This window comes from Neovison vison, chromosome 5 (genome assembly GCF_020171115.1).
Source record: "Neovison vison isolate M4711 chromosome 5, ASM_NN_V1, whole genome shotgun sequence".
NCBI classification, from domain to species: Eukaryota; Metazoa; Chordata; class Mammalia; order Carnivora; family Mustelidae; genus Neogale; species Neogale vison.
The window spans coordinates 3,763,541-3,788,400 of NC_058095.1; the positions used below are offsets into that span (position 1 = coordinate 3,763,541).

A 24,860-nucleotide genomic window follows, 5' to 3' on the forward strand; every position below is an offset into this window, starting at 1 on the left:
TTTATTTTTTTTAAAGATCTTATTTATTCGTCGGAGAAAGTGAGAGAGTGAATGTGCGCACACATAAGCAGGGGGACCAGAAGGCTGAAGGAGAAGGAGGCTTCCCACTGAGCAGGGAGCCCGATGTGGGACTCGGTCTCAGGACCCTGAGATCATGACCCGAGCCGAAGGCAGACGCTAATGGACTGAGCCACCTGGCATCCCTCATTTACAGACCTTAAAAAACCAAGCCTGGGTGGCTCAGTTGGTTAAGCATCTGCCTTCAGCTCAGGTTATGATCCCAGGGTCCTGGGATCAAGTCCCACACAGACTCCCTGCTCGGTGAGTCTGCTTCTCCCTCTGTCCCTCCCCTACTCATGCCTGCATATTCTCTTGCTTTCTCTCTGTGAAATATAATCTTGGAAAAAAAAAAAAAGAGAGAATTTTTTTTTTCCCCCGAGAATTTAGGTTATCACAATTAAGTGCCACTTTCATTATCAAATAATCGTAAGGGTTCCTCTGAACACAGCCCTATGCTAATACTATGTGAAGTGTATGAAAAATTTTACGTCTTCTGCCCTTCTATTAGCTTTACTGTGAGAGATGACAAAATGCAGGGCATCTGTTCCAACAGAATGAAAAGGCAACAAGATGAAAGGCACAAGCCTGTTAATTCTACTGACTTCTCACTGCCTACGGCCTGAAGGGTACGGAAGAAAGTAAATGGGCAAACATCGGTGAGGGGCAAGATGGAGAGAAATGGAGAGAGCAAGCGCAGGGCAGAGGAGGGGGGAGCAGGGCAGCGCAGGAGGCCCGAGTGTGGATGTGAACCATTTTCCAGCAATTTCCCTCCCAGTCTCACAACCACAGAGATTCCAACCACGCGTTAATATAGTAGGAAAAACACCCTCCTCTAAAACCATCCTTCACAGAGCTGAGCCTGCCGCTAACCAGAGGAGGGAGGGTACGGGGTGACGAAGTGAGCGGGCACACTTTCCTGGAGGAGCCGCTTACCCGGAGGCTATGGGAGTCCCGGCTGCGCTGCCAGGGCCCGAGCCGCCAAGGTTACACAATATTTTAATTTACCAATTTGGTATTTCTGGTCCCATCATTAATTGGATTATTTGCCAGTCCGATTGTTAAAGACTCCTTTTTGATGTCTATAATCATTTCTACTCCTAATGAATAGAGCTCTGATTTTAGTTTCTGGGTTCTGCTTACTGCTAATTGAACACTTTGTTAAATTAGTATTTTTGAACAGACAATACCTTCACAAGACCTGGAAGCAGAAAAAGGGCACACACCAAAGCATCTTCTTCCTACCCCCGCCTCCATCCACTTAGTTCCTGCTCCCCCCAAGAGGAAATCCCCCTTCGCACACATGCACACACGCACATTCCTCTCCCCTACCACCAAAGGAGGTGTGTACTGCACACATTTTTCTGGACCTTGTCTTTTCATTTAACGATATACTTTGGGGATCCTTCCGTAAGAATATATACAGAATTTCTGTTCAAAACTCTGGCTCTCCCCAGCATGGACGTGCTGTCATCTAACAAGTCACCCCACTGATGCACATTTAAATCATTTTATTTGACTGCAAACACGCTGCAACAGAGTTGTGTACCAACGCCACCTGCTGCACCAGAGACCAGTGGAAGCACCGCACCCAGGCGCCGACAGATCTGCAAACAGAGGGCGCCGCGCTGCCGGCCCAGCGGCTTACACCGGTTCACATTCTGACCGGCGGCGGACAGCAGTGCTGGTTTTCTAACAGCTTTGTCAGCGCGGCCTGTGGATGAGACGTGCGGATTTCCGCGGGTCTGAGAGATGAAAGCTGGCATCTTCAGTGTTGCTTTATTTTTTAAAAAGATCTTATTTATTTCTTTGAGAGACGGTGTGGGGGGAGGGGAGAAGAGCAGAGGGAGAGGGACAAGCAGATTCCGCACCGAGCGCAGAGCCTGACACGGGGCTGGATCCCATGACCCTGGGATGGGGACCCGAACTGCAATCAAGAGTCGGACACTGAGCCGACTGAGCCCCCAGGCGCCCCTCGCACTGGTGGTTTCAACTGCACTCTCTTCCCGGAAGTCAGGCTGAACACCCTTCGTCTGTGTACGAGCTGGCTGCATTCCTTCTCCAGGGAGCCTCTGTTTATATTCTCTGCACCTTTCTCTAGCGGGTTACTAATTGATTTTTTAAAAAGTCAGTTTCTAGGACCTTTCTTTATATATTCAGGAGATCAGCCCTCTCCATGTTAGGATACTAATATTTTTTTCCAGCCTGTTATTTGTCTTTTGACTTCTTGATATTTTCTGTCGTGCACAGTTTGCACAGTTTTCATGTATCATCTACTGAAGTTTGTAAGTCTTCCATTTGATGGCTTTTAGATTTTAGTCCTAGCTAGAAAGGTCATTCCCACTCCCAAGACTGTCTTTAAAATCCTTCCCCATTTTTATATTTTTTATTTATCATACTTAAATTTGTGATCTACTTGGATTTTATCTTGGTGCATATGTGAGTTGTGGATCTCACTTAATTTTTTCCAGGCGGCCGCCCGTTTGCTACAAGACAACTTAACTTAATGGTCTGCCTCAGGAGTTTCAGACTTAACGGTCTGAGGACCAACTCCCATTACCCTCTCTCAAAGATCTGAGGATTCTAAAGAAATTCTGGCTTTATGGGTTGTTTTTTGTCGATATTTACTGTTATTAGAAATTAAAACTGAGAAATTTAAAAATACTTAATTTGTTTAAAAATTATAATAACAAACCCATTCTATGTTAACACCAGTAACATACTTTTTTAAATGGAAAACTATGTTTCTAAAAGAAGAACCTCCTGTGAGAAGACTGACACTGTTGTACATGCTTGCAAATTTCTTTACTGCCCGGCTTCTTAGAAGCAGCTGGATCCTCACATCTGTCCCTGCCTTTGGTATGCTACGACGGCAATGCCAGGTAGTCTCTGGAAAATGCCAGCCTTCGCTCAGGCGAGACCCCTGACAAAATCTCAGGGTCTTCCAGAAGTACCCAGAGCACCTCGAGAACTCCTGGTCTACCGGTCGCCGTTAACTAGAATAGCACTCCTACCCCGAACATGTTTTTAAGCACCACTGATTTTTAGAGTTTCTTTTCTTTAGTGTTGCACACACCTTTGGGAGTCCTTTTTTGGGGGCGCTCCCCCAGGAACTGCAGGAGGCAGCGCTTTCTTGGGAAGCAGCATTATTCCACACGCCCCCTTCTTCGTCTTCCCACTGACTGGCGCCAAGGTTCATGTCGTCCCCACCACTGCCCCAGCCTTCTTGCATAGATTTTGAAGCTAGAAAGAGAGCAAACATGAACTCACCAAACTCACCTTTCCTAAAGTCAATGCTGTAAGATAACATTTAGAGGGAGGTGGGACAAAAGCGGTGTAATGTAATCTACCTTTTTACTACTTCGTTTCCCCAGGACCTAAGACCTGAATTTCTCGAACGACTTGTAGAGTAGATATGCAAACACTTTATATTTTTTTTCTTCAAACTCCAACTATTTGTCATCTGGGCCGTTACAATATCCCTCAACCAGCTGGAGGTGATTCGGAAGCATGGACTTTTTAACAATAAATCCTGGGGGCCACAGGAGGAGGCTACAATGTCTGCATGGTATGAAATGGCCAATAAAATGCCAAGTCCTGAAAAATATCACCGTCCCCCACGTGGTTTTTGATTACCACTTGGTCCACACCTGCAGCAGTATGCGGACTCGTGCTCCTCCGACGCAACCAGCCTCGAGTGACCTGCGGATCACAAGCAACGCACAGATCTGCGGTCGGGCCCGACAGTCTGTTTCTGTCAAGCCCCCAGGAGATACTCTGAGAACAGTAGGATGGAGACAGCTGAGGCCACGGGCAGATGGAGCCACAACCTGACTACTGAGTTTTGATTTCAGGATATTGTTTTTTCTACTTTTTGAAGATACAAAGTGATTTGGGGTACGAAAGTTATCCCAGATTTTCATTTCCTGGGAGAAGGTGAAGAAGGCCAAGATTAAGTGATAATACAGTCAGCGGGACTTTGTAAGACTATGAAGATATGATGCTTTTTCAAGGCAGACAAGCCTAGTCTCCAAGTTCAAATTATAAAAACAAATATACTCCCCCTCCAGATGGCATGTCAACCTGAGCAGCTCCTTATCCTTGAGATTTGCAACATCAAATGGTAAGTACCTCATCATCTAGATTTGCATGAATGGAATAAACCATCCAGCAGAATGGTAGATATACAGAACACACAATCCAGTGTTAGCGAAGTAACAGACACAAACCTAATGCAAAATGCAACAGCAAAAATATGAAACGAATAGTTGCATTTTAAGATCTAAGACATTTAAGGCTGTCCAAAGAGAATATGAAGCTTTTACAGCCACGTTAACAACCGATCTTACTAAATTGCAATCGTAGGTTCACACTAATGTCCTACGCATCGCACTGTCAAATTCACGTGTCACAGGGTTCTACTCGGTGAACACGATGCGGACGTCTGCGAGAAAGGAAGTTTCGCAGGTGTACTTCTTACGTTTCCAGAGAATGGGAGGACAATGCAACCTGTCTGCTTCCTTTTCTTCGAGAGAGAGAGAAAGAGAGAGAAGAGGCGAGACGAGAGGAGAAAACTCGTCAGCCTGGAGCACCGAGAGCAGAGCTGTGCTCACGAGACACAAGTGAGGCAGCAAGGGCCAACCGCTGGGAAGGACCGGAGCTCTCAGGAAGGGACACTGGCGTGCCTTCTTCATCCTGCCGCTCAGGGAAGCAGCAAATGGGGGGCAGGCGTGAGGATGCCTTTGCGGCGTGCCTGCTACTCTGGGTAGCCGGCACACACATGGTGTGGTCTGGATTCTGGTAACCAGTTTTTTTTTTTTTCTTAAAGGAGAGCATGGGCTTCTGTTAGGAGCTCCTCTGTGTCCGTATACCCGACATAGCAAGTATGTTAGTCTTAAAGTGCAAATAAAATGAGGAAATTGTCCTAGACTTTGAATTCTTAAAATGCGACAGGAAGTATACCTCTCAAGAAAATACCCTGACCCACTTGTCAAGCCCCGAGTCGGACTTACCTGGTTTGCACAGGGCTGGGGCGGCAGCGGGGGCGCTGGCTCTCCCGAACGTCACTGGCGGCTCCGCAGGGGGGTCCCCCCATCCACTGCCGCTGCTGGGCGGCTTGCCCCACGCTGCAGTGCCGTTGTCAACCAGGGCAGACGGGGAGGACGGCTCTCCCCAGGAGCTCTCGGCCTTTGAGTGGACGTTAGGCATCTCTCCCCAGCCCGCTGAGACTGAAATGGGCACCGACCGAGAGAACACAGTAAGAGTGAAACAGACGAGAAATGGAAATGGTTGTTCGTTTCAAGTTCAAGATAATTCTGAGATGATCTGTCTTTAGGATGGCTTCGGGGGAAAGTAGAAAGGAGGCAGTATCATATCTGATTAGATTTGTTTAGCTTATAAATTCCCAGTGTTTTCACTTCTGACCGCTACCCACTTAAAATCGAGAGCCCCTTAAACATTGAAGACAACTGAATTCATAGTATCCTCAACGTAACAGAGTTTAAAAGAAGAGTTTAAAACTCGTATTTTAAGAAGTAGCTTTTACACTTTCTAGTATTACATGTAATCTAGAAGAAATTTTATGTTACATTATTCTCTTGTAAGAAAAACTAACAGTTGCAAATATATACTGAAAATCATTCCAGCTTATCTTTGATAGACCGTCAAAGACACGCATCTGGGCAAAGACACGAGAAGACAGCAGATGAAACATGTACAGAAAAGCAGTGACAGGAAATCCAGACGGTTCTCAGGCAGCACCTGGTGAGCTGAGATGGAGAGAGGGAGGCATCTGTCTTAAAGGACGGGGACAGCCTAGAGGATTGGGCAGGCGGACTGCAAGGGTCCTGGGAACGCTTCCTTCCCTCATCTGCCCAGTGCTGTGGCCAGAGCATCCTGACCCCAGGGCTGGCACCTGACGAGGGTGTGCAGTGGAGTCTGGAAGGTCATGGCATTGTTCTCGACATGCATGGGGGAAGTCAGGGGGCCGGCCATGAGAAGCATCTGGCCAGTATCTTTACGCTTTAGCAAGAGAAATATTTTACATTACATACATAAGCTTCATTTTCCCAAATCAATCCATACTTCACTTTGCTTCTGCCTGTAAGCTTGCTTGAACCTACTGTTAACTATATTGACAGCTCCCATCAGTTGTAATTTTCATACTGATACAGTTTCTCCAAGATGGAAATGCAAACATTTTAAATACTAACTAAAGAATAGAGAGCATACAATATAAACAGTTAACCGTAAATTTTAAATAATTTGGTTGTAATATGTGTATTACCATCAATTATGAAATTTATTACTTTTCTGACTAAAAATAGTACGGAATCAACTCCCCTGATGTTCTTTATTCTAACAAAATGCAGCAATATTGATTAATGGCAAAAAACCATGCAATTTACGAGTCATTTTAAATTACAAGCTCCATGCTGAGCAACATATGATGTAAATTATTGCCAATAACAGGAAAGTTGGCCCTAATCAATTATTGTCAGCAACTGCCTACTATAATATTCCCTATAATGACACAGAAAACAATAATGTATATCGGTAAAAAATCATTTTATAAATTTAAGGGACAAAATTAAATCAAGAAAATTAACAGAGCTGACAAAAATTATGGATGTTTTAGGAAGATAAAATAATTTAGGTGTTGCTAAAGATCAATCAGCTATAAAAATACTGATTTATTGTGGGTAATTAAATAACACACTCATTTAAAATTTGTCAGCCTTATTTTTCCATCTTTCTGAAAGGCAATATGACAAATGATTTAAGTAAGTCAAAACTAAGAATACATATTAAGACCATGGTAATTATACTTAATCAACTTTTGTAATTTATATATAATTATTAATTTATATATAACATCTAAATGTCATTTATAAGGGTTTTCCATTCCTGTTAAAGCAACGGAAATGTCTATAGACTATGTCTATACACAAGGCAAAAGACCCGCACGCTGCATGTTTCAAACTTTTACAGACGGAAGAATAACTACTCACCCCCAAATGAAGAGAACATTATTTCCTTGGTTGTTTGTTTCGTTATTTAGTGGTGAAACAATAAAGGAATTTCAGTGATGCCAACACCAGGAAGACAGTGGACTAGTGTCTCAAAGACTATCTCCCCGACAACATTTCCATTTTAAGTGGATCTCTGGCAAGAATATAATTTACCGATAAAGCCAAACATACATACACATCAGAACACGTGCACCACGGGATACTCGAAAGGCCCTAGAAGAGATGCTATAACCTTGAGGCATAACAGCTAACTTTGATTCAAAGCGAATACTTCCAGTAGACAGAAAATAATTGTAAGTACATACGATCAAAATAATCACCATCATTTAATGTTTATTGCTGGTATGAATTTTCGAAAGCGTTTTGTTAATTTCAAAGAGGTTCTTTTGAAGATAGGCTTCACAGGGCAGAAAAAAATTCTATCTTGCATTTAAAACAGCAATGTTAACATTTTTTAAATGGCCCCTCAAACGCTATTGCTTTTGACAACACGTTTCTGTGGCCCGGGGTCCAGGAATTCTTGCCTCCCTTCTCCAACTGAATAAATACAGTGTTAGGACTAAAATAACAGTAACAATGAAATGTCACTAGAATATGTACCTTTTGTTCAATTTTAAACACACTTTATCTATCAGAATGGAGAACACAAAGTACCTATGCGGTAAGCACCCCGGAGACCAGCACAAAAACGGACACAAAGCAGTCCTAGCGCCGGGAAACACCCCTGACAGCAAGAGGTTCCACCTGACCAACGATCCCCAGCCTAGAAACTCCAGACGGCCAAGTCCGCGGATGGAGTTCCTTCTTTCGTGAAGAAGTCGGCTCTAGTTTGTCCCACGGACGCTACCTGCACCGTATCCAGCCAGTGTGTCAGCCGAAGTGTGACAGGCAGTCCTCGCTGGGAAGGAAGGTGTGCTCAGACAGCGGCCAGTCGTAACTGGGTGTGCGAAGAGAAACGCCCGACACGGCACTGACGAGGTCTGAATGCCTGCTGTGTGCCTGGCGCTTTACACACGGACTTAACTAGTAATGGGATGGGATTCTGCCCACAACAGTGGCCTTTACGCCCAAGGCGCACCTATTTCAGAGGAGCACCGGCTTCCAGAGGAGCGGAGCAGAACCGGAGCTGCAGCAGTAATTACGTTTTCATATTTGAAACCGAGAGGCATTTATCTGGTGACGCTTCCTCCAGAGGCCTTCTTCTCAGATGGTCAAGCATCCTACTTCCCAGAATGCCTCATTTCATGAGCACTGATTAGAAGCTTCTCTCCCAAATTCTGGGGATGCTACAGGAGGGTCAAAGACAAGGTCCTTTTTCAAAAGCGGACCCTGTGGTCTCGAGCCACACGGCGACTGCTCGGAAGAGGTGCTTCTGCCTGTCTTACGGGCTCATCAGAGGGTCCGTATTAGAAAGAGAACGTTTTTATTTGAGTGCACTAATATAGATTTTAAATGTACTCTTTTTTACTGATATATGGGGGAGCCAAACTGTATTTTTAATGGTCTTATTTATTCAGTTTTAACTGAAGGTTTTGCCTACAGCAAAATCCTCTGTGTGTATCCGCAGGACATGCGCAGACAACTGTCCCCTCCCAGCTCTCCAGCAGGACACACCCTGGTTGTGATATACCAGGACGGCGCCCTGGTTCTCTTTCCACTCCTGCTCCAGCTACCAAGTCCCCCAACACACAGGAAAGTAAAAACCCTCTAACCAACACCCCCCTTCTGCCCCAAATCCCGTATCCACAAAGAGCAGGCTGCTCAGAGGACCCCTCTCGGGCACTGCCGTGGGCTGCTCCGGCTGGGAGGCCCGGGAGATCTATTTCCGAAGTCGTGGTGTGAGAACAGCTGGGCCCCTGGCAGCATCTTGCTGATTCACTGTCTGCAGGCGACTCCATTTTCTTGTATCGTTTTTATACCAAAGAATGAAGCGGGAGCAGGAGGCTGCCAGGACACCACGTCTTGCAGGAAGGACGGTGTTCTCTATCTGCTCTTAAGGAGACTTGGAGAAACAACAGACGTGTTTTATCCCTATGTAGAAGATTCCTAAACCCTATTCCAAGTTTTTAGTTATCAGATGGGTGATACGCCTCTTCCGTCATTAACTCACACAATCTCTGCCTTTGGTTGTAACACCTGTGCCAGAAAACTAAGTGGTGAAGCAAACACAGCATCCGTGGACTCAGTACCCGAATGCAGAGTGAGTCTGCCTCCGGCTGTCATCTCCGCTAACCTGCACGGGGCAACCACGGTGAGCAGCTCGGCCCCGCTGCCATGCCCAGTGGAGGTGGGACCTGCCTGAGAAGCCGCGAAGAAGATGTAGTGAAATGGGTCAGACGATAGTCCGGAGGAAGGTCAACATCCGCGGCACAGTCCCAGCTTCTGGACCGGCCTACTGCAGCGACGCTCTCCCTCCCGCTCATCGCTGGAAGACAGGACCCCAGGCAGGATTTTATTTTTACAACCGCACTATGCTGCGGGTCGAGCTCAGATCTCTTCTGTACTGGGCTCCTACAGGACTCCGAACTAACCGTACGGGTAGTGATCTGCACTCTCTGACCCCTCGGCTGCGTTCCAAGTATCCATCTCACGGTCCCAGCGGAGCCCGACAGAGGTCACCGTGCGCTTCTCTCTCAATCTCACTGTTAGGTTCAGAGCCTACAGGGAGGATCTGTTTCTCATCAGAAGTTGTATTATTTCATGTTTCGTGTTCTCCTGTGTCTGCAAACTGATTTTTAAGTGTCAGGATATTTATTTCTAAGTGTGCTCAGCAGGCTTTTTAGTATTTTTAGGATCCACTTTCATCCCCTTAGAAACAGAAGTAAATGCGACGCTCACTTCATGCCACATCCCCAGTACCCGTGACAGTCACACACTGGTTCTCCAAGGCTTGTTGGCTCCTTGCACATCAGGACATAAGTCTGCGGGTCCTGCACGTCCAGCCCACATTCCCACGGTCCCCGGGGCAACATCAAGGAGCAGGTACTGTGTGGTCCCGTCGTACCCAACCCGACACTCCATGTTAATAACAGCCTCACGAGGGGCGCCTGGGTGGCTCAGTGGGTTTAAGCCTCTGCCTTTGGCTCGGGTCATGATCTCAGGGTCCTGCGATCGAGCCCTGCATTGGGCTCTCTGCTCAGCAGGGAGCCTGCTTCCCCCCTCTCTCTTTCTGCCTCTCTGCCTACTTGTGATCTCTATCGAATAAATAAATAAAATCTTAAAAAAAAAAAATAACAGCCTCACGAGTCCCTCTCAGGCAGCTCAGCATCTCTGACCAAAAGCCAGGCACGGGAACATTTCTCCAGATTACTGCGTTCCATCTGCTTCTCCTGGTCTGAAGGAGATCCAAATACTCCAGCTTATGAAACTACACTGCATTTCCTAAATTACTACCAGTTTTCCTCAGGCTTATCAGAAAATGAACTGATACCAGTGTAACAAGAATGGGACAAAATGTCCTATCGCATTCACTTCCCTAAAACCAGACACACACACGCAAATGTTAAGTGAGGAAACATATTTTGTAAGACAGAGATCAATCCTGAGAGTTCTGTTTTTTGTCTGTTTGAAGTAGGCTGCACGTCCAGCATGGAGCCCAGAGCGGGGCCTGAACTCACGACCCTGAGAGCAAGACCCTTGCTGCGAACAAGAGTCGGACGCTTCGCCGGCTGGACCCCCAGGTGCCCCGCAGACCAGCGGTGATGAGCGACAACTTTAACGCCTGAACTCTGACAAAGGTGCAAATTTGGTGACGCCAGCCAGGCCAACAGCACAATCACAGAATTCCTGGGACGGAACAACTTCATGAGGAGCGGGAGCGTCATCAGTGAGTCGGGTGCGTGGCTCTGCTGGGAGCGCAGAAACCAGCAGACTCATGGAACCCAGTCCGCGCACGTCTTCAAGGCACAGTGAGCTAGCCCACAGCCTGCCGGGTGCTGTGACTGCTGCTGCCATCAGTGGTCCCGGCTGCCCAAGTGTCCCCACGCTCACAAGGAGGACCAGGAGCTGACGTTTTCACCGGCTCGGTCTGCCGGGCTGCGAAGTGCCAGGCTTCTATCACCCGTGACCCCCGAGGGCGAGGAGCTCTGTTCTTACTGCACAAGTGCCTGCTCCAGACCTGGGACGTGAACACTGCAGGTGATGTGGGGCAGGAAGCACACTTCAGCATGGCTGCTTGGGGCCCCGGTGGAGCCATGGGGTGGCGACCCCACCATCACGGCGCCATACACTCAGCTCAGCAGACTCTGCACGCAGGCCAGCTCCATGGAAAACCTCTGTCTCACTTTCTGTCTCTGTTAGGCAGTAAAACCGAGGTCCCAGCAGCTGACACACTACTGCATGCATAAGGCCCGAGGGCTGGAGCAGCAGCAAGGAAGACAGACAGACACCGTGGTTGGCTGGACCACGTTTCCCTTCTTTCCCACTCGGTGATAAGATGTGCAGTTTGTTAAAAATATCATCTGTAAATGTTTTCATATGAAAGGGAATGACTTGGGCCCATCCAACTGAACAAGAATGCCTTTATCCAGGGTAAAGCTCACATTCTTTGTCCACTAAAAGCCAGGAAGAGTGGATTCTAAGAGCAGCATATCAGAGAGGGGAAAAGTCACCACGGCGACACGGCTCCCGTCTCTGCGGGGCGATGGTGGGATGGTAGCAGGCAAGGTGTGTGTCACACGTCCGGGACCTCACCAGATGCGCGGTGTGTGTCACACGTCCGGGACCTCACCAGATGCGCGGTGTGTGTCACACGTCCGGGACCTCACCAGATGCGCGGTGTGTGTCACACGTCCGGGACCTCACCAGATGCGCGGTGTGTGTCACACGTCCGGGACCTCACCAGATGCGCGGTGTGTGTCACACGTCCGGGACCTCACCAGATGCGCGGTGTGTGTCACACGTCCGGGACCTCACCAGATGCGCGGTGTGTGTCACACGTCCGGGACCTCACCACGTGCGCGGTGTGTGTCACACGTCCGGGACCTCACCAGATGCGCGGTGTGTGTCACACGTCCGGGACCTCACCAGATGCGCGGTGTGTGTCACACGTCCGGGACCTCACCAGATGCGCGGTGTGTGTCACACGTCCGGGACCTCACCACGTGCGCGGTGTGTGTCACACGTCCGGGACCTCACCACGTGCGCGGTGTGTGTCACACGTCCGGGACCTCACCAGATGCGCGGTGTGTGTCACACGTCCGGGACCTCACCAGATGCGCGGTGTGTGTCACACGTCCGGGACCTCACCAGATGCGCGGTGTGTGTCACACGTCCGGGACCTCACCACGTGCGCACCCTCCGCGAGCCACTCAACCTCTGTCCGCGGAGGCCGAGGGGCGTAAGGGTGACACAAGAGGACGTGTGAAGATACAGGCGTGTGGTCACCAAGCACTGTCAGGCCACATTTGTCACCAGGACCACAGTGCACAAGGACACGTTTTGGCTGGAACTTTTCCAGAAGACGGTGCGCAGCACGACGGGCTCCAACTGTGACCTGGGACAAACTGCCCTGGGCGCGGGGATTTCCGGAAGACAGTCTTGGGGAGGAGGGACATGAAGGCTACTGGTAACCATCGATCCTCCTCAGTGCTGTGTGTACCTTTACCGCAATGCTGACCAAACCACTGAGTTCTACGGACACGTCTCAGTGTCCGTATCCCTTCATTTATGGCATGAATGACCATTCTTCCTTCTCGCTTCCCCTCATTCCCTGAAGCACGCTGTAAAACGTTCAAGTGCTTAGAAGTGTTAGTCATGTCTTAGTAAGAAAAACAGGAGTCGCCAATTCCAGTCCCTGGGGAGCCAGCCACGTAGTGCATCCAGGCCCACTCAAAAAGAACAGGAACCCAAGCCCAGTGACCCGTGGCTCTGCTCAAGCCTCAGGGTGGGCCGCCCCGGGAGGCGGTGGGCAGTGTGGCAAACTAGAAAGCAGAGGCCTCGTTTAAAGTCAGCCACTCGGCTGACCGCTGCCGTCCGAATCCAATGAGTCAGGCCATCCTGGTTTCCAAAAGAAGCCAGGAATCTGGAATTTTTAGAAAACATTTTCATTAAAAATGCTGATTCACATGAATAAAATGGGCCAATAAGGCCCATTTGTGGGATGTGGTGCAGTCCACGGACCACCAGGTTTTCTGACCTTTGGTTTAGGGACGGAGAAGCATACGGACAGGCTACCACAGTCTTGCGCTCCATAAAGGATTCCCAACATGGTGGCTCGGAGAGGTCAAAGTGAACCAATGGCGGGCATCTCAGGAGGCTGAGCGGTCACGTCCAGCGGGCAGACCAGGGGAGGCTCAGGGGGCAGTGCTGTTCGAACCGAACTCAGGAGTGGGGACGGCCCTCCTTTTGCTCTGGCTGCTCAGGGCGCGCAGGGAAGACCGGACAGCATGAGCACCTCTGTGCTGGAGGCCCCCGCCCGGCTCCCCTCCCTGCAGCACCTGCACCGCCACACCGCTACGTGCCTCGTAACCCATGAAGCCCGGGCCCCCCTTGCTGGATCGCACCCCCACCAGAACAGGGGTTCTGCCTCCTCTGTTCCCTGCTGTCCTCCAAACCAGAGAGCTGCCTGGCATATAGTGGGTCCTACTGACCACATGCTGCATAAATGAATGTTCATCTCCTGGGCAACTGGGACGTCTGGATCCTGGACAGTCTCCAGTAGCCCTTCGGGGGGCCCCTTGTAAGCCCCCTGCTCCATTTCGTAGGTGGCTAATGCAAACTTCACCTCTTGCTCGCACCGCTGCTCCTGCCCACCCCCTCTGTATGCAAGACTGGGATCCTTGACGCTCAGAGAACAAGAAGCCCAGCACCCTGGGCTACAGACACCCTGTCACCCTTTGGCCACAGACACCCCGGCCTCCTGTACAGATTGGGGGAAGCACTCCTCTCGGCTAGAAGTAGGGATCCCCTCCCTCTGCATAATTCTCCCTCTCTACTGGCTCCTTTCTAGCATTTTTAAAACAGATTTTATTTATTTTGAGAGAGAGAGAAAGAGAGAGAGAGAGAAGCAGCACCCACGGATGGAAGTGGGGGGAGGGCAGAAAGAATCCCAAGGAGACCTCACACTGAGCAGGGAGCCCAATGTGGGGCTTGATCTCGTGACCCTGAGATCATGGTCTGAGCTGAAACCAAGTGTCGATGCTCAACTGACTGAGCCCCGCAGGTGCCCCTCCAGCCTTTAAACAGGCTCCCAACTCTGTCTTAAATGAAGTCTCTACTCCCGATCGATCCTGCCTCTACTCCCCACTGCTCTCCCACAGCTGCACCTCCAGCCCAGGCTCTGGCTGGGGCTGGCCTCTACCGCCACCTCTGTTTCACCGCCAAGGGCCAGGTGGCCCTGCTGTGCTCTTGCAGGAGTCAGCGAGTGACCTGCTCAAAGGCCCACTCTCCCCAGCTCCGAACCCTCTCTGCTCACCCTCCTTCTTTGCTTCCACACCCTTTCCAAGCCTTTCTGCTCCCTCTGTAGCAGCTCCGTCTCCCCTGTCTGTCTACCTCTGTCTCCAGGGCCTGCCACCGTCCCAATCCAGGGCCACCATCACCATCAAGACACTGGCTGAGCATGGCTGAGCAAAGCCTCTCTGGTTTTGCTTCCCACTGACCCATTCTTAATTTTATGGTTGGAATGATTCTACAAGTCAGTCTGAGCAACCAATTTGTTGAAAACCCCTCCCTGGGGGCGCCTGGGTGGCTCTGGCGGTTAGGCGTCCGACTCTTGGTTTCAGCTCAGGTCGTGTGTCAGGCTTATGTCAGGCTCCATGCACAGTCTGCTTAGACAGGCTTTCCCTCTCCTCCTGCCCCTCTCCCCACGGCTCATGCACGCTCTCTCTCTCTCAAACAAATCAATCTTAAAAAACAAATCTCGTGAACCAAATCATGAAAACTCACAGGCCTCTCTCCTCTGAATACAATCCAGGTCTTTCAAAGGCCTAAAAGGCTTTGCCCAATTTCCAGCTTCTCTCTGTAAGGCCTTCCTGTCACCCTAACACTTACCCCAACCACTGATTTCCCTCTGGACTTCTTTTTGTCCAGGTACTTGCCTTTCGGTCCACATGGAGGTTTAAAGAGGGCAGAGCTCCTGTCCTCCGCATTATTCTATCCTGAGCTTCTGTGTCCTCTTCCTGGTACACAGTAGCATTCAATGATTTATTTCAAGTGAGTGTATGCCTAATACAAGGATGAAGGTACCAGTTCTAGAAGCGTTAATACAGATGAGTACAAGAGCCCTGGAGCTCCTTACTAACCCTTACTGACTACGGGGCTCTGCTGGGTGATCAGAAATCCCGGGACTGAGGTGGCTGGGAGGTGGGAGCCAGGGGAATGGAGGTGACCAGCCTCAGCTGGGCTTCTGACAGAGCTCTGTCGCTGGGGCGCACCACTGTTCTTTATTCAGACCTGTACGAGTGATGTTCGATGGTCAGAATAAGGATTTTCACCCACATCTCAGCCCGTGACAGAGGCAGCGAGCATTCAGCATCTGTTCGATGGCCGTCTAAGAGCCTTCCCGTATTACCGAGGCCCACAGCTAAAACACGTCGCTTGCCAGACTCCCTTGTAGGTTGGATTTTGGATGCAAATTCAGTTCCATACATGAGGTGGCTGAGTGAGTGACCTTGCAGAAAGGACTCTATCCTTAGTCCTGTCTTCACGGCATGTTTATAAAAATTTAGGGATGGGGGGCACCTGGGTGGCTCAGCGGATTAAAGCCTCTGCCTTCAGCTCGGGTCATGATCCCAGGGTTCTGGGATCGAGCCCCGCATCGGGCTCTCTGCTCAGCGGGAGCCTGCTTCCTCCTCTCTCTCTTCTCTCTCTCTCTCTGCCTACTTGTGATCTCTGTCAAATAAATAAATAAAACCTTAAAAAAAAAATTTAGGGATGGAAGGAAAACTGAAGGAATAGCTTATATGGTGATTACAGATCAGGGTACAGAAAGATTTTGACAGGCTGGGGGACTGGAATGCAAAACTTTGCCAGGGCCCAAGTTCTACACTTGGGACACCAAGTGACCAAGTGCACATGAATAGTCCTGAGCGAGGAAGGGCTTCATAGTTGTCTTAACGGAAAGAAAAACTTCAGATTCTAGACTGAGTTTAGGACAAATAGTGAGATGTGGCTCAGAAGGGCTAAGGGAAACTCAGAATTAGGAGTAGGAGTTTTAGGAGAGAAGGAACTTACAGCCTCGACTACTTCTGTACTTGTTAAAACCATACTTGTAAACCAGTGACGTCAGTTCTGGGCACAAAGACCCTCACAAGCCACGGCTTTTCCAGAGGACAACAAGAAGGACTTAAATCTGGGACAACGAGGAACAGTGGCGAGGAGCCCAGAGTATTTTCTGGAGAGCGGGACAGGATGACTACGTGCCACTGTCCGAAATCCTGCAATATGGGACAAGCAGCTTAGCCTTGCTTCATAGGGTCCCAGAGGACAACACTACACAAGCAACTCCAGACACCGGAAGGAAGCTGATGATCAGGCACCGAGAGCCGGAGTGCCCGGGAAAGAAGGGCGTTGGGCAGGAGGCGGCCTCCCTGGCACTGGGATGGGCCTTGACGTAGCAGCCTCTAACTGTGTGGGGAAAAGGAGATGGGGGAGGAAGGCCTGAGTGTGATGCCCTCCCTGGGACTGGATTCTCCTGGTTCTTCTGCACCCAGCACCCTGCGATTCGGTGAGCCCACTTCTCACCCAGAGCACAGCGAGACCGCCACGTCAGGAGCCGATTCCCAGGCAGAAAGCGGGGCTGCTGTCAGCTCCTGCGGCACAGCCCAGCTGGGGTGCGCTGCACGTGTATTTTGTCTCCACTCATGAGCCCCGCGGGAAGATTCTGGTCTGGTCTGGGAAGACTCTTTTCCGCTACAGCATCCAGCAGAGTGCCTTGCACAAAGCGGGAACTCAAGACCCAAGTTTTAGTCTAATTTTAGGATTCATCTGCCAGCTGGACTCCCGGCACGACTCATATTGTGTAATGTCCCTCTCACTACACGAACGGTTCCATGTCAGCACCACCCACACATCAGGAAGGCCCACGGAGCTCTGAAGCCACCCGCACAGGGGCCGCCCCGCAGGCCAGTGACACCAGAAGTCCTGGCGATCGGCTCCCCAGCCCCTAAGCTCCCTAGCACTTCTCACCGAGCCAGGCGTGAGGACCACTGGCTCAGCCCAGAAGGAAACGAAGACTTTTGTTAGGGAAACACCGGCTAACACAATGGTCACCAATCTTTCCTAAAGAGGATCCATCTCTTCTCTACCCTCCTCAACACTGGAAGTACCGAAAATCCTTCCTTTCTGGGTCGAAAGCTATCCGAGAATCCTCCTGTCTTTACTCTCTTGGGGTAACATTTGAACACAGCACCACAAGGTGAAGGGCATGGAAATTAATGTCTTTCGCTGTATGAAAACCCCATTGAAGTGTGCGTATGAATGTAATGAGAGCAAACGATCTTTTTAACCCCGAAAGTTCCCCAAGTGTCCCCGTACCTGGGCCGAGCAGCGGCGACCGACTGAGCTGGGCGCCGGCCGGGTGCGGCGGCGGCGTCTCGGCCACATCCGCGCTGCTGCTCGCGGTGGCGGTGGCTGCGGCGGCGGCGGCCGTGGCACTGCTCTGCAGGCCTGGGTTGTTTCTATCCCACATGTTTACAGTTTTGTTGTTGTAGTTGCTCGGGTCACCCCAAGCTGAGGTACCATCATCGATTTCCATTTTGCGTCGAATGGATGGCGGAGAAGGTTCCTCCCAGCCCGTGGCCTCACTGCCGTCCTTCTGTGTGACAGGGACCGGCCCCCCGATCCACCCGGTTCCAGTCTGTTTCACGGAAGCGGCTCCTCCCCAGTTACTCACATTGTTGTCTTGGGGTTTGCCTGCCCAGTTCTGCTGGGGGCCAGGTTTTAAAGACTCTCCCCAGTTTGTCCCTGGGTTCCCCTTTGTGTTTGTGCCGTTACCCCAGCCACTGGGCCCAGACCTGGGAGCATCGTTCCAGCCAGAGCCTGACCGGTTACCGTCAGCATCCCAGCCAGAGCCATTTTTCTTCCCATCCCCCAAGTGTCCGAGGACAGAAGACGAATCGGCCCAGTCTCCCCCTCCTGCACTCCAGGCCGGATTAGATTTTTGTCCATCTCCCCAGTTCTGAGATTTGGGTTTCGGAGGCTCCCCCCAGGTGGGCGACTTGTCCTCCTGATTTACGGTCCCACTCCAAGCATGGCCACCCTTGGTGGCGGCAGCAGCATTACTGACAGCAGTAGAGCTTATCGAGTCCCCCCAAACCCCTGGGCCACTTGGCGCTTTGCTGCTGCCGTCTCCCCAGCCTGTGCTTGCTGGCCCAGCAGCCGGCGGCGCGCTGGCCCACCCGGACACTGAAGAGGTATTTGTACTGTTCACGATGGACCCGTCACTCTTCCCCCCTGAGTTTGAAGGCTGAGTAGCGGCACAGCCCCAGGCCTCTGTCCCATTGTCATTTTTTCTCTCAGACCTAGGGGACTCTTCAAATTCCCAGGCAGTGTTTTGCTTTACTGGAGTCTGTCCCCAACCAGTATTAGACAGAACTCTTGGGTCAAGATCGTTCCTTGGCAATTGGATGTGCCCTTGGTCTATCATCCCTTTATCTCGCCTTCGGCCTTCTGCTCCTTCCCTCCCAGAGCTTCCTTCATTGTGACTGCCAGAGCCGTCGCTACTTCCTTCACTGGCTGTCGTTCCAGAAGTCGCCGCTTTGGCCCAAGAGTTCATGTGCTCACTGCCGGGCTGCATGGCAGGATTCTGGCTGCTACCACTCGGACTGTCCCACCCTGCTGACCCTTTCCCATTGACGTCGCTGTTGGAATGCTGGTTTGGGGGCTTGCCCCATTCCCCATTCACACCGTTAGAGGTGCTCCGGCTGGGGTGGCCCCAAGCTCCCGAATGGATATGACTGACGCCGCTGCTGTTGCCACTGCCCCGTCCCCAGGCGAGGAGCCCAGGACCGGCAGGAGGGCCGGAGTCCCAGGCGCTTCCTCCGTTTCCTTCCTTCTGCACAGCACTGCTGGATCCATTTTGTTTAGCACTCAATGCTGAGTTCACAGTGTCTCCATTCCCCTGACCGAACCCAGAATTGCCACTTCCTGGGGCAGGGTTACCTGGGGACAGTCCCCACACCGAACTGCTGATTCCTTCACCACCGCTCCCGCTGCCTTGAGAAACGGATGGTCCGTTAGCACCCGGAAGGCCGTGCAGGTGGGGCGGGACGATGGCCCCCACACCCACAGCCATGCCCCAGTTTGGCAGTCCGTTGGTCTGCATTGCATTGACAGGGTTTGGTGAAGAGTTCATGGGGTTAGTGTTATTTGGTCCATCAGTGTTAAGGTTCTGAGGTTGTACGCTGAAAGACACATTCTGAGAAGTGGATGTTTGTGGTTCTGTGCTCTCTTGCGGCAGCAAGTTTCCCCAAGCACCTAAAGTGCCTGTTGGGTTCCCGTTCTGGTTGCCCGTATTTTGACCTATGGCACTGACCGGACTGCAAATACTGGAAGGGTTGCCTGTCGCCACAGTTCCTTCATGTCCAAGTACAGGCCAGGCGGCTGGGTTGGCATTAGGGTTAAGGTTAAGATTAATGCCTGCGTTGGAGTTGGAAGCACCCCAGCAATTCTGACTTCTCCCATCTCCGATCATGTTGTCCATTTTTCCATCCCCACCGCTGAGAGAGCAGTGAGCCGGGCCGGAGCTGGAGCCTGTGGCTACGCCCCACACTCTGGCTCCATTTCCATTACCGCTGGCGCCCCCTGCTCCAAGGGCACTCTGATTAGAAGGGCTTTGGACGAGTGCACCGTTGGTGCCATTATTGCCATTTGTCTTCTTGGTATGTCCAGTGAAGGTGCCCTGGGCACTCCCCGTAGCCATGCTACTGTTCTCTGAGCCACAGTTGGAGGCAGAGTCAGTGTCTGTAGTACATTCTGAGGCAGATTCAGTCTCTGCTCCTGTGATGGAAGGCCACGCCTCCTTGTCAGTCCTGTCTATGATCACTTTATCCCAGCTGCTGCTGGCTTCACCTCTGTACGTGGGCTGCTGTCCCCAGTGGGAACTTTCATAGTGATCTGCCAATCCGCTGTGACTGAGATCTGAAAAACACGAAACACATTCAAAATTAGATCTTTCTCCCACTTGTCAATGAATCCACTGTGAATTAGTCTTTGGGGGAAGATCCTTATTTCCAGGTTCAACGCTGACTGACAAATGTGAAAAAATGACTTAGGAAAAAAGTTCAGTGCCTTCATAGTAAGTTCCCGTTTAAAAAAGAGCTTGTGTTTCTAGAACGGTATTAACCCTTACCACTACCCCATACCATTGTCCCTCCTGAGGAGACTCAGGTGCATGTGAGCACGTGAGTGTCCCTGAAAGCCATCTGCAGGAAAGAAAGCCGCGTGGCAGGACCGCCCCAGGTAGGACACTGATGTGGCTGAGCTGCACCTGAACACACCCGGGCTGCGGGGACACCACGAGCACGGGCTTTCTTAAATACCGTCCGTAGTTCTCTTCCAGAACTCCAACCGGAGCTACGGCACAGTACAGAGGCTACACGGCTCACTTAGTAGAAAACAACGGTAAACACAGTGCAGAACCATGTAACAGAAGCAGTATTTTGGGGATGAGGGCCACATGGAGAGAAGAGGCATTAGAAAATGCTATCTTACGTTATCAGGAGTACGGAGGGTTAAGACAGTTCATTACATTTCTATTACTTCTCTGTCATCACCAGCAATCACAGTTTGCCATTATTGAACGCAAGTAAGAACTCTCTGAGGACCTTCTCCCCTTGCTCTCCATCTCCTCCATCCACAGTCTTCGCACTGGAGACCCCAGAGTGATGTGAGGCGCTATCTTCCGTTCTAGCAGTCATTTGATTTCACCCTTAGGCTCCTTTTAAAGAATCCAGGATTTGCCATCTGTATTTTATTTCCTAGGATTTCTAGTTATTTGACTATTTCTAACACTGCAATCCAACTTATAGTCCAATGAGTTTCCAGCAGACTCTATCTGAAGTATGGATCACTCCAAACTAAATAAAACATTAAAAAATTGATTTAACCTACACATACAACAAATTCACACAGCTTAGAAATCCTTGATGGTTTCTTCGCATAGTACGATGTACAGATAACTGCAATAAAATATTTCTTCTCTTTTAGAACCTTTTCTTCATTATGTTTTCCTTACATTTTTAATAAGAAAAATTTTACTCCTGGGAAGTAAAACTGGGTTTCTAACAGAAAACCTCATTTAAAGTTTACTGGAGTTAAAAGAGAAACAGCGGAAGTGTGTAAAGAATGATCACTATTGCTACAAAGAACATCCTAGCGACAACTTCAATCTTAAAAAAAAAAAAAAAAAGTCTAAAAGGGATGTAATGAATTCAGAATTTTGCTCTAGGTGTGCAGCAAAGGAAACCACCAATAAGACAAAAAGGCAAGCTACCGAATGAGAGAAAGTATTTGCGAATGACATAGCTGACAAGGGGTTAATATTCAAAATATATGCAGAATCAGTACAACTCAACACCAAGAAACCCAAATAATCTGATTAAAAATGTGCAGAGGAGGGGTGCCTGGGTGGCTCAGCCAATTAAGCATCAACTCTTGTTTTCAGCTCAGGTCATGATTTCACTAGTTTTGCATGTGCTACTAAAACTAGCTTCTGTAATAACAAATTAAAAGAGGTCAATGTGCCACTCATCATTTAAGGCAGAAAATAAGACCAAGTTAAAAAACCAGAGACTATGGAATATTACCAGCAAACCTCCCAGAGTCCACTCTCCCAACAGCCCTGCTTCCCTCAGGGACAGGACACACCTAGGACAGTACTCACTGCAGCCCACACCCAGACAGCAGGAGGTCGCTAACCTGGCTTACCAATGCATTCCTGGTATACCTTTCGAATATGTATTATTTTTTCTATTCCATAATAGGTCACTATGCAAAGGAATCAGCTCTCTCTTAATGGTCTAGAGGGTTTGTGTGGAATGCCTTACATCTGCTGCTCAGCCCCCAATCTGCTGGACTCATACTCAGTTATGCGTCAGGTTTGAAATATATATTTGCGTGCTTGGATACGAAGGACAGGATCACAAGCCAGTGGAGAAAGGAAGGGCCAGCTAATAAATGTTATCGGGACATGTGGCTAGCCATATGGAAAAAATAAGATCCCTGCCTCCAATCATAAAGAAAAATCAGCTCTAGATGGATTAAAGACCTAGTTACAATAGCAAGACTTCCTTAAGCTCAATAAGGAAATACAGGAGGCCATCTCTATGACGTGGGACACTTATCTTCCTAAGGAGTTGATAAATTTGACTCTGTTCATCTAAAAACAACCGTATGACAGCAGATATCATATAAAGGAAGCTTAAAAAAACAAACAAACAAAAAACAAAAACAAGCCACAGACAGGAAGAAGAGAGAACAGAATAAAGAATGAAGAATCCCTACAATTCGGGGTGCCTGGGTGGCTCAATGGGTTAAAGCCTCTGCCTTTGGCTCAGGTCATGATCCCAGGGTCCTGGGATCAACCCCACATCAGGCTCTCTGCTCCTTGGAGAGCCTGCTTCCCCCTCTCTCTCCCTGCCTGCCTCTCTGCCTACTTGTGATCTCTGTCAAATAAATAAATAAAATCTTAAAAAAAAAAATCCCTACAATTCAATAAGAACAAGACTAAAACCCAACAAGGGCAGGAAAACAACAGAAAGAGGCAATCCAGAGAAGAGGCCCTTGACGGCCGCTAACACACGAATAATAACCTATCTCATCAGTAATTGGGAAACGCACTTGAACACGGCGAGATGTCACTCACACTGAAACGTGAGGCCTGGGATTCCTTTCGGGGAGACGAAAATGTGATTGAGGAACATCTGTATCATTTCTAAGAGATCTGAAGCAAACTCGACAAAAGACTGTTACATGTGTACCTTGGATTCAGTTACACTCGTTTTTGCATAGTTTCTTCTATTTTAAAAATGTATCAAAAAATTGAAAAAAGTTAAATGCTTCATTGTGGCATCAAAGTGACATAAATGGAATCCCACAAGGGACCCAAGCAAAGCACCAGTGCTCCTCGCCACAGGGATGTATGGGAGAGAAGCGGTGAAACCCGCACGGTCAGGAATGGGTGCGAACTTCACGGACGCGGCGGGATGAAAGCCCGGCCTGGCCGCCGGGTGCAGTGGGACTCCGACGCGAGCCCTGGAGCACAGCTCCGCGGCCGTCGTGTCTGCTGCACGGCGGCCAGCCAGCATGGGCTTCCTGGACCAACCCAAGAACGTACACGTATGGAACCCAAGCTGAGCGCCAGCTAAAGGCGCTCGCTATCCCAACAAGGCCTCGTCCCTTCTCCGCTCCACAGAGACGGGGACGGACTACATAAGCCCTAAGGTTTCGGCTGTAGACCGGATGCTATCTGGAGCAGCCGTACCCTCCATGGTGACAGGAGACTCACACACGAAAGTACCGGGCCACAAAGCTGGCATGTTCAGTCTCAACCTCAGTATCGGAGCAAAGATTTCTTTTTATTGTGGTAAAATACACATTTCCCATCTTAGCCCTTTGTGAGTACACAATTCAGTGCGTTTAAGTACATTCACGCTGTACAAGCATCAGTGCTACATCCATCAGCCCAACCTGAAGGCGTAACCTATCACACAAGATGTCCTCTCGTCTCTTGCCCCCCTCCCAGGCGCTGGTGACACTGTGACCCTATTCCACGTACTTCTTATAAACAGAAACGACCACTATTTGTCCTTTTCCGTCTGGCTTACTTCTCTCAGCATCATGTTCTCAAGGTCCATCCACACTGCAGCAGGTGTCAGAACCTCCTTCCTCCTTTTTCAGGCTGAGCAACATTCACCCGCCCCTCCTCCACGGACACCGCGGGCTGTTTCCACCTTCCGGCGGTTGTGAATGGCGCTGCCATAAACAGCCGTATACAAGTATCCGTGCCAGTCTCTGCTTGCAGTTCTTCTGGGTGCATCCCCAGAAGTGGCACAGCCGGATCATACGGTAACGGTAGGTTTGATCTTTTGGGCAACTGCCATACTGTTTCCCACCATAGCTGCGGCTCGGTAAGGATTCCTACCAGCAGGACACAAGGGCTCCATTTGCTCCACACCCCACTTTTTTTTCTTTTTAAAGATTTTATTTATTTATTTGACAGAGAGTGAGAGATCACAAGTAGGCAGAGCAGCAGGCAGAGGGAGAGGGGGAAGCAGGCTCCCCGCTGCCGTTGCTCCACACCCTCAACCAGACCTGTTACCTTCTGTTGGAACAGCAGCCACCCGAACGGCTGGGAAGCGGCATTGCGCTGAGACTTGGATTTGCATCTGCTTAATAATTAGTAATGTTGAGCTTCTTTTCACATGTAAAGCAAAGATACTTTAATAATCAAACTGTTTAATTTATTCTGTTGAAATGAACAGAGTCAAAGACAAAGAACTACACTGTGTGGAAATAAACAACCAAAAAACACAGTGAGTTTTCAATAAATATTGTAGAACGTTTCTAACATATGCCATCCTGCTATTCAGATGATTTTGTTTTGGACTTTCCTATAAATATTTATAATCAAAGTCTGAAACTGTAAATAAGAAATAGGAATACAAATGGCCAAAACATTTTTTCCAAAACCTTTTTAAAAAGATTTATTTATTTATTTATTGGGAGGGAGGGGCAGATAGAGAGAAAGAAAATCTCAAGCAGATTCCCCATGGAGCACAAAGCCTGATGCTCAGGGCTCGGTCCCAGGACCCTGAGATCATAACCTGAGCCCAA

General features: G+C 49.5%; 1 protein-coding gene across 2 annotated transcripts in view; it reads right to left on the bottom strand.

The window, feature by feature from the left end:
• The window catches only part of TNRC6C (trinucleotide repeat containing adaptor 6C), a 94,915-nt gene that overhangs the window by 34,306 nt on the left and 35,749 nt on the right, over positions 1-24,860 (bottom strand). For both annotated transcript variants that reach the window (XM_044247339.1, XM_044247338.1), the window contains 3 exons: positions 17,562-20,165; positions 5,070-5,285; positions 3,134-3,300 (listed from right to left, as the gene is read on the bottom strand). In XM_044247339.1, coding sequence (XP_044103274.1) covers positions 3,134-3,300; positions 5,070-5,285; positions 17,562-19,947 — 2,769 coding nt within the window. In that variant the 5' untranslated portion in view covers positions 19,948-20,165. The remainder of the gene's footprint in view (positions 1-3,133; positions 3,301-5,069; positions 5,286-17,561; positions 20,166-24,860) is intronic.